The 10,477-nt window shown below is 43.1% G+C and overlaps 1 protein-coding gene and 1 pseudogene across 4 annotated transcripts in view; one reads left to right on the forward strand and one right to left on the reverse strand.

The window, feature by feature from the left end:
* ERCC4 (ERCC excision repair 4, endonuclease catalytic subunit) overlaps positions 1-6,930 on the reverse strand; it is a 39,556-nt gene extending 32,626 nt beyond the window's left edge. For 3 of the 4 annotated variants that reach the window (XR_001107605.2, XM_012453218.3, XM_012453217.2), the window contains exons 1-2: positions 6,704-6,930; positions 4,507-4,687 (exon numbers count right to left, since the gene is read on the reverse strand). Coding sequence is in view for 3 of the 4 variants with exons in the window: in XM_012453218.3 (XP_012308641.2) it covers positions 4,507-4,687; positions 6,704-6,910 (388 nt within the window). In the remaining variant the exon portion in view is untranslated. Of the gene's footprint in view, positions 1-1,271; positions 1,366-4,506; positions 4,688-6,703 lie in introns of those variants that run through there. The other variant, XM_064362488.1, reaches the window with a different exon arrangement.
* On the forward strand, positions 4,047-4,395 carry LOC105717835 (putative ribosomal protein eS26-like; annotated as a pseudogene).
* Positions 6,931-10,477: the final 3,547 nt, after the last annotated feature.

The raw sequence follows: 10,477 nt of genomic DNA on the forward strand, positions 1-10,477 counted from the left end.
CTAACCCTAACCCTGTGACCATCTGAGTTCCAGCCTGCCAGGCTGAGGGGACAGTGAGGGCACAGGTCCTGGGGTGGGGTGTTTCTGGCATGTTAGAGGAAGAATTGCTGAAAGCAAAGTAAGACACGATTTTTTTTTTTTAAATATATGAGAATCAGATGTGGACTACACAAAATAGCCGTATTTTAGAAGTCTGGGCAACATCTACATCACTTGTTAGATGAATTCAATTTCCAGAATCAGAATATGGTCAATTCAGAGGTAAATTAGTCCATCTAAAACAAAAACCTTTAATTGACATACTTAATACACATTTTTGGCGTGTGCGTGATTGTAACACCTCAGAATCTAAAAAATAAGAACAATTATACATGTTTCCTTATTTATGAAATGAGACTGCTGACCCAGATCTTTCATATATATTGTGTCATCTGATGCTGGGTGATTAGTAGTAAGTTAGGGAGAAACATGAGATGACATAAAGGCATATAGACATCGTTTCTAGATCAAAACCTCAGTTACTCCATGATGAGTCTCAGTCTTTTAGACCTGAATCAAGCTGGTTACCTGACATATATTTAGGATAATGTACATGTATGCTTTCGATCCAGTTCTCAGATTTGGAAGGGTCTGGAAAATGATACTAACAGTGATTTATGACCCTTCTAATAGTTCAATAAACTAAATTCAGATTTTACTATTTTAATGTTTAAATTTTAGGTAGAGATGGATGGAGCTAAATTTTACTCTAGCTCAGCAAATTATTTTTCAAATATGGTAAAAATTAGTAGTGTTATTTAGGAATTTATAGACAAAGGATTTTCAATAACCCTCCAGTACTTGTACATAACTAATTTACGACTCAGAAAATATTCTCTACCTAGTTGGTGGGTTTTCCCAAGGACTCTAAGGGGCCATATTTTGTTAGCCTGGATTGAAATATTACATGAAGTCAAGAATAATAAAAATGAACTTCTAAAGAAAAGGAGAAACATACACCATGGAATACTATGCAGCCATAAAAAAGGATGAGTTCATGTCCTTTGCAGGTACATGGATGAAGCTGGAAATCATTATTCACAGCAAACTGACACAACAACAGAAAACCAAACACTGTATGTTCTCACCCGTAAGTGGGTGTTGAACAATGAGAACACATGGACACGGGGAGGGGAGCATCACACACCGGGACCTGTTGGGTGGTGGGGAGGGCTAGGAGAGGGATAGCAGGGGGTTGGGGGATTGGGGAGGGGTAACATTAGGAGAAATACCTAATGTAGATGACGGGGGATCGATGCAGCAAACCATCATGGCATGTGTATACCTATGTAACGATCCTGCACGATCTGCACATGTATCCCAGAACTTAAAATATAATAAAAAAAAAAAAAAGAAAGAAAAGGAGAAACTCAATTTAACACCTAACTGGGTTAAAGACCCCCCCTTTATCAAAAAATTAAAAATAAAAATGATAGAAGCAGGTTAGGTATATGGGAGGAGTTTCAGTCCCACAAAAGCCTCCTTTAATTTTTTTTGTTCCTATGACATTTGTACCTCATACCGTACTATAATTACTTCTTTACTTATCTGTCTCTTCCACTAAACTGCCTGAGAACAGGAACATTGTAACACCAACAGGCAGAGATCACAGAATGCTTACTATGTGCCATGATACCAAGTATTTTACATATACCATTTCATTTCACCCTGGCAATCCCAGGAGTAAGGTACTATCTTTATCACCAATGTATGGGCGATAAGCTGACACATAGAGAAATTAAGAAACTAGCCAGGCGCCATGGCTCATGCTTGTAATCACAGTACTTGGAAGGCCGAAGCAGGCAGATTATGAGGTCAAAAGATCAAGACCATCCTGGCCAACATGGCAAAACGCTACCTCTACTAAAAATACAAAAATTAGCTGGGCATGGTGGTGCGCATCTCTCCTCCCAGCTACTCAGGAGACTGAGGCAGAAGAATGGCTTGAACTGTGGAGATGGAGTTTGCAGTGAGCTGAGATCGCGCCACTGCACTCTAGCCTGGCAACAGAGCAAGATTCAGTCTCAAAAAAAGAGAGAAAGAATTAAGAAACTTGTCTAAGGATACACAGCTGGTGTAAGATGAAGATAACTCAAACCCAGAAGCAGTCTAACTCATGAGTTCACCATACTGTCCCATTCACCTATCTTCAGGATCCTTCCCGCCAAACAACGGACCCTTAGTGAGCTAAATATTTGTTGAATGAATACAAAGCAGGGGCACAGCACTGGGTACGCAAATCGAACATGTAACTGAAAAATACATATATATTTTGCAGAAAGAGAGATGTTGGGATCAGTTTTGGCAATGAAAGCGTCCTCCTGTCCTGTTCTTTTCAAAGTACAATCTCACCAGATATGGTATTTACACAGTTCTCCCACATGTTAGGAGTTCTGATTAGCAGGGACTCCCAGGGTAGGCTGTAGGGGTAATAATGGGTGGAGACAGGTGAAGAAGTTAGGGCTGGGGGATTCAGCCTTTCCAGAGGGTTACCTGCATTTCATGGACTGCCCTTTGTTCAGTCCTAGGGGATGATCCCAGGGGAGGAAAGAATTTGAAGGAGTTCATTTTTGGTATTCATTTACATTCCACTCAGCCAAGCATCAGTAACAGCTCCAGCTTCATTATTGGCTCGGCTTTTATTAGAAACGAGGAAGAAATTTGGCATTTTTAATTAGGAACTACCGATAAGCTAGACTTCAACACTGCATAGATTCACGTTACTCTACTCTGCTTAATTAGGTCGCACTGTAACTGAAAGTCACAGAACGTTACTGACACCTAGTGGTCGTTTCAAATACAACACAATTAAAATAAAAATTTAAAAAATAAAGTAAAACCAAGCTTATAAGAAAGCAGCAAACAGTAAAAGACTTTATGATGTATCAAGATTTCTGGTTATAAAAGGCCAATTTTATTTGGTATTAATTACTAAGAGTTTGTTGTGCACCAGGCACTGTACTAAGCAATTATTTTATTTCACTTAATCCTTATAACTTTAGGAGGCACTGTTTCCTTAAGAAATGAGAAAACTAGGGTTAATGACAATTAAGGAGCTTGTTTTGTAAGCATGGTGTTAGCAATTCAAAATCAAGTGAGCCTATGATATTGTTTCTAACAATTACAAATGTTATAAAAGAGTAACCAAACTTCTTCAGTCCTTTTACTGTGAATTATTTGAAGCATTCATTCATACATTGATTCATCAGATATTTCTGGAGGGCCATCTAGGTTCAGGGCACTATGACAGATACGGTGGGAAGTAAGATCATGAATTTCATAGTCTCTCTGCCTCCAGAAGTTCACTGAAGATCACAGGGCTGTACCCATTCATCATCCATCCAATAAATATGTCTTGAGTACCTACCATGTACCAGTTATTTAGCCTGGGATGAACAGGTTCTTCCTTGTGCTTAAGCTTATCTTGTGACTGAGACAAACACACAAATATAATGTAATGTCATGAGCACTATGACTGGGGAGAAATACGGTGTAATAGGAGGGCACATAGGCACGGCCCGTATATTAGCTTTGGGGACATCAGAAAACATTTTTGAAAGGATAATGAAAATGAATCTCTTTTCTATTTAATTCTAGCTATAAAATCATTTTTCCTCAAAATAAGCAAGCAACTACTTGATTTAATTTCAAATAATGCAAAAAAAAAATCTTAAATAGGAAAACTAAATATTTTAAGTTATATACAAAGATTATGAACATCTAAAATCTGATTAAGTTCTAAAAGTAAATGCTAATGAATTACAAGTATTTACTGAATAAGAGCTTAGAAAACATGGACAAGTCCATCATACATTTAGTTACTTATTCAGGTCACAGGTATTTATTGAGCATCTACTGTGTCAGGTATCATGCTAAAAGTTGGAAGTGCAATGTTGATCAGAAGGATCCAGTAGTGCCGACTAGAAGGTTCTAGTAGAGCATTTAGCAGAGGGGACAGACAAAAACAAAAATACACAAATTTACTCTCTCCAGTCCATCCCTCCAAGATGATGAAGAAAAGAAGGAATGACAGTTGTGCCAAAAAGGGCCGCAGCCACGTGCAGCCTATTCACTGCACAAACTGTGCCCGATTCACACCCAAGGACAAGGTCAGTAAGAAATTCGTCATTCGAAACACACTGGAGGTCACAGCAGTAAGGGACGTTTCTGAAGCGAGCATCTTCAATGCCTATGTGCTTCCCAAGCTGTTCTGTGAAGCTACATTACTGTGTGAGCTGTGCAATTCCCAGTAAAGTAGTCAGGAATCAATCTCGTGAAGCCTGCAAGGACCGAACACCCCCACCCCAATGCAGACCTGCGGGTGCTGCCCCATAACCCCCACCAAAGCCCATGTAAGGAGCAGAGTCCTTCAAGACTGAAGACAAGACTATCTTCTGGAGAGAAATCAAATGGAAATTGTACTTTAAGTACAAATTTACATACAAAGAATAAGATTTAAATTCTTACCAGTAATTAAATCTGAAGGTATTCTATCCGTCAAGAAGTCAACCACAAGTATCCTACTTGTTGCAAATATAACACCACCTTGTGTGTAAACTTCATAGCGACTGTTGCTTGTAATTTCATTTGTTACACGGCGAGGGAGGTGTTCAACTCCTTCTATCTTCAGCTGATTGATAAAATACTCCTAAATCAAATCAAACTTGATTAGTAGGCTATTTAATACAGAGCAGTTTTTAATAGGTTGCAGATATTTAAAATAATGTGCTGTCTTTCTCTGAGATAATGAACTTAATAACGAATATACAAACTAACTTACTTCTTTTCTTTTTTTTTTTTTTTGAGATGGAGTCTTGCTCTGTTGCCTCGGCTGGAGTGCAATGGCACGATCTTGGCTCACTGCAACCTCCGCCTCCCACGTTCAAGCGATTCTTGAGTACCTGGGACTACAGGTGCATGCCACCACGCCCGGCTAATTTTTTGTATTTTCAGTAGAGATGGAGTTTCACTGTGTTAGCCAGAATGGTCTTGATCTCCTGCCCTTGTGATCCGCCCACCTCGACCTCCGAAAAGTGCTGGGATTACAGGCGTGAGTCACAGTGCCCAGCCCTAAGTTACTTCTTTATAGTAACTTCAACTAACCAGTCTACATTTAATGAGGTTTTCTTGTTTTGGGGTTTACACTAAGGAATAATGCACTTCAGTCATTCTTACCACTCAACTACAATAACATATGCACACACACACAAAACCTCAAACTTTTAGAAGCCTGGATTAAAAGATTTCTACTACCTAGAAAATACCTCCCACCAAAGCCAGATTTGTAGCCAAGTGCACCGTATGAGAAGATAACAAGGGAATCCTTTCCCAGACAATGTTTTAGACTATTAGTTCTGTCCTGATCCATCCTAGAGGGACTTCATGTCAGTGGGTTCCTTGGCTTAGTTTATTTACATCTTCACTTCAAAACCACCTTTACTAGGCACTGTGTGTTGCCTTAGGCCCTACGCCAAACACCGGGGATACCTAGATGAATCAAACAGGGTCCCTGCCCTCAGAGAGACTGTGGTCACTCTTCTCAGCTGACATTTTTCTCCTGGCCACCTGATCTATCTAGGGGATCATCAGACTAGTCAGATCAAGCTGTGTCCCCTCTCAACAAGCCCCAGCCCCAGGTGTAGCCCCATTTCACCTTCCTCAGTGTTTTCCATTCTCCAATATTGCAGTTAACCTTTGCCAACATCCTCAGCTTCCAGCTCCAATCCCTTTCTGACCCTATGGCCTTTTTAACACAGCCTTGGTGAATGCCCTATTTCCTGGTCCCTCCTCTTCCCTATTGGGTTTTTTCCAGTCTCATCATCTCCTTTCATGTCTTCCCATCACCCTCAGAGACCCTTCCATTCCCACCACTGTTCCCTTTCAGGGACCACCCTTCTGCCCCCAGAAACTCCCTTGATAGCCAACTTAAGGACTCTCCCGTTATCCTACCCAGATCCTCCTTTCGACATCTCTCCTTACCCTGCAGGGACCTCCGATCGTCTCCTACTGCTCAGAGCCCCTCCACCTTTCAGTGCCCTTGCACTCCTATCAGGGACCTGCATCCTTCTGGGAACCCTTCCCATCCCTCTTAGTGTTGTCAGGCACTTGCCTCCTTCTCTAGCTAGCCGAACATAGCCGAGACTGAGACCACCGTGGGGGCATCTTCCCCTTCCATCAATCTTACTGCGCCTGCAAGGTGTCAGGGACCCGCAACCCCTGGGGACCACTCCCATTTATTTTAGTAGTCTTGAACTCTGGTCAAAGACTTGCATCCTTCTCGGGACCCCTCCCAACCCTCCCAGAGTCCCAGCACGCTATCAGGCACTTGCATCCCTCATCCCCCCTGAATTCCTCTTAGCGTTCTTGAATTCCTGCGAGGGGGACGTGCAGCCTTCTCGGGGCTCCTCCTATTCTTCTCAGTGTCCCCGCACAGTGTGAGCGACCGGTATACTCCTCACGACCCCTCCCATACATCTGTGTCCCCGCAGTGTGAGGGACCTGCATCCCCCTGGGGACCCCTCCCATCCTTCTCTGTGTCATCCCGTAGTGTCGGGGGCCTGAATACCCCTCAGAACCCCTCCATCCCCGTCAGAGGCCTCGCATCCTCTCAGGATGCCCCCAACATTCTCGGGGTCCCCTCACTCCCGCGCCAGCGCGGCCGCACCTCCTCGGCCGACTGCGTGTTGAGCACCAGCACCAGGCAGGCTGGGTGGCAGTGCAGCCGGAGAAAGTGGTAGAGGAGCCGGTCCGCGCCGAGCCCGCGGGCGCACACTACCAGCCCGTCAGTGTCGAGGAGGTCCAGCACCAGCTGCCGTTCGTACTCCAGCAGCGGCGCCATGGCAGTCTGTCGAGCCGGTAGTGCCGGCTCCATGGAGGCTCTTCCGGGGCGCAGCCGAACGCAGCCGAGTCCGAGACGAGAGAAGGCCGAACTTAACCGAAGAGAGCCGAGTCCGAGAGGACGCAATCTAGCCGAACGCTGCCAAGGAGAACCGAGACTGAGACGATCGTGGGGCGAATGCAGCCGAAGAGAAGCCGAGGCCAGGACGAGCGTGCTCTCAGAAAGCCGAAGAGAGCCGAGCTTGAGAAGGCAAGCGTCGGCCGAACTCAGCCGAAGAGGAGCCGAGTGAAGCCGAGGTTCGTAGAGTCACCTGGAGAGGCTGGCGCCCCCTATCGGTGTAGCTTGCGGACATCAGGCTCCATCCACGTCTCTTTTGAGGTTCCACATCACCTGGTACCCTAGACCTAGAACGAACGCAAGCTGACAAAAAGGAAGGGGAGAGAAAGTTAGCCTAAGGAGCATAATCCCCTGACATCGACAGTTGAAAAAGTTAATGGTCAATATTCCAAATGCGCCTAGAGTTAGTAGCACCTGTATCCTAGGGTGGTTTGTGGACCTTCCTTTTGCAATTGGTCCCCATCCCTCTTTTAATTTTTCTTTTTTTCGATACAGAGTGTTGATATGTTGCCCAGGCTGGAATGCAGTGCCTGTGGAATAAGCAGAATCATTTACTAACTTCAGATCCCTGTTTGCCTCCAAAAGACTTAGGTACAATAAACTGTTTTTTAAAATCCCTCCTTCCACTAGAGGGACACCTCCCGCAGTGTTTGCTCTATACCTAGAAATGCTTGATCATTGAACTAGTAGAGGAATTGTTTTGTATAGAACCTCCCACCTTTATGATTAGAAAATAGAAAATACAAGCAAGCAAAAATGAAAATCACTTGATTCCATTATGTGGAAATAACCACTGTTAACATCATGAAATCTATTTCATTTAGTCCTTTTTTTCCTGTCTGTACACACATTCTCTCATCACACAGAGTTCTTTTACCGGTATGAGGTAATTAATATCCCTGATTTAAACCCCCAACTTTGTCATTAACATTTGGCAAACCTCTGAACATGAGGCTTCGTATTATTTTACAAAGTCCTTTTATATGGCTGATGAGATTTCCATAATGTGAGTGTATTTATTTACCTAACTGCCTATTAGAAGATGTTTAGTTTGTTTCTGCTTTTTCCCCTCCAGTATTACAAATATCTCACTAAATATCTTTGTATGTAAATTCAACCATGGCCTTCAGATACACGTCTAGAAATGAATAATCACTGGGATAAAGAGAAAAACATTTGTAAGGCTTTTCATTACATGCACTTTGCCACACTGCCCTCTAGAGAGCCTATACCAATTCACATTCACAGCGGCCGTTTCAAAGCGGATCCGTTTCTCTACCTCTTTACTGCTTAATCCGGTATTTTGCTTACAGTTTGTCAAGATGAAAATAGCATCTAATTCCTGAATGCTGTTTAAGTGGAAAGGGATGCCTGCAGACACTTTACATACGGCGTTTCCTGTGAGGCAGATATTAATCTCTTCAGTTCTGCAAGTGAGAAAAATGGAGATACAGGGAGGTTATATAACTTGGGCAAGGCCACGGGAGCTAGTGTATTTCTTAGATCTATTTCAGGATGTGGTAGGGAGGTACTCAACACATATTTAGGAAATGAAGATTGAAACGACAAGGCCGAAATTCAAACCTGATTCCCAAGCTGTGGTAGGCAGAATATTGGCTTCCCAAAGAGGTTCACATCCTAATCCCTGGAGCTGGTCTGTTATCTTACGTGGCAAAGGGGGATTTGCAGATGTGATTATGTTCAGGTTCTGGAGATGAGGACATTATATTGATTATCCAGGTGGGCTCAATGTATCACAAAATGTGCTTATAAGAGAAAGAGAGAGGGGCCAGGTGTGGTGGCTCACGCCTGTAATCCCAGCACTTTGAGAGGCCGAGGAGGGCGGATCACAAGGTCAGGAGATTGAGACCATCCTGGCTAACACGGTGATAACTCGTCTCTACTAAAAATACAAAAAATTAGCTAGGCGTGGTGGCATGTGCCTGTAATCCCAGCTACCCGGGAGGCTGAGGCAGAAGAATCACTTGAACCAGGGAGGCCGAGGTTGCAGTGAGCTGAGATCACGCCACTGCACTCCTGCCTGGGTGACAGGCAGGAGTCAAAAAAGAAAAAGAGAAAGAGAGAGAGACAGGTAGGAGGGTCAGATTCAGAGATGAGACGGGAAGCCGAGGTCAGAGTGATGTGGAAGGGGCACTGCACCAAGAAATGCAGCCCTTACCAGGTGAAACAGGCAAGGAAATGGATTCTCCCCGAGAACTCCCAGGAGGACTGCAGCTCTGCTGACCCCTTTTGGACTTCTTACCCCAAAACTGGAAGATGATGAATTTGTGTTGTGTTAAGCCCGTTTGATCAGATGACCTCCCCAGCCAATCGAAACAAAACAAAATTTAAAAACCATAGATAGGAATATACAGTGAAACAATCCTTTTGGAAGGCGATTGGTCAATCTACATAGAAATTTTAAATACATGTATAGATACATATATACATATAGTCATCTGGTGAATGTTTATGGGGCACCCAATGTGTCATGTGCTGCTCTAAGTGCTGGGAATTTATTAGATGGCAAAGCAGGCAGAGAACTTATATTCTAGTGGGGATGTTGTAAATGAAGACGTGTATTCATTATGTCGTTGTGTGGACTACTGTTATTTCTTGGATATTTCTCCTAAATGTCCAAGAATAGGAGAGTAGTTAAAATTTCTACATGCGTCTCTGATAAGTAGAATATCAGACAGCCGTGAAAACCTGTATGTGGAAAGATACTCAATATGTTTTATTGAATACTGGAAAAAGCAGTTGCAAAACAGTAATGTATAGTATGGCCCCATTTTTATAAAAACAAAACAGTGAATGGTAGTTGCACGTGACTGCATAGAAAAACCCTGGAATAAAGATCTGTTGATTTTAACCACAGCAATTACCTCTGGGGAGTTGCAATAAGCAGTGGGTTTTAGGGTCAGACCTTTGTACTTCAGTATATGCTTTACTGTTCTGTTTGACTTTCTTACCATGAACTTACATTGCTTTTAAAATAAAAATGAATGAAAAAGCTTCCCAGCTACTGTATAAATACTTCATCAGCACTAGAAAATATTACCTTGTGAATTCTAGATTTAAATGTGGGTGGTGGGCAACATCTAATGTCAAAAGTTGGTATCTAGGAAAGTAGACAAAATAAATTGTGACAGGTTGTGTCTACACATTTTACTTTTACCCCGGGTAAAAGTTTTTAATTTAAAGTGAAGAGGTTTTTTTTTTTTTTTTGAGATAGGGTCTCGCTAGTTGCTCAGGCTGGAGTGAGTGCTGGAGTGCAATGGTGCGATCTCGGCTCACTGCAAGCTCCCCTTCCTGGGTTCAAGCAATTCTCGTGCCTCAGCCTCCTGAGTGGCTGGGATTACCGTCACCCACAACTATGCCCAGCTAATTCTGTATTATTAGCAGAGATGGGGCTTTGCCATGTTGGCCAGGCTGGTCTTGAACTCTTGACCCCAAGTGATCTGCTCACCTCAGCTTCTCAAA

The sequence above is a fragment of the Aotus nancymaae genome, unplaced genomic scaffold (genome assembly GCF_030222135.1).
Source record: "Aotus nancymaae isolate 86718 unplaced genomic scaffold, 86718_ANA_hifiasm-v0.15.2.pri h1tg000049l, whole genome shotgun sequence".
NCBI lineage: Eukaryota > Metazoa > Chordata > Mammalia > Primates > Aotidae > Aotus > Aotus nancymaae.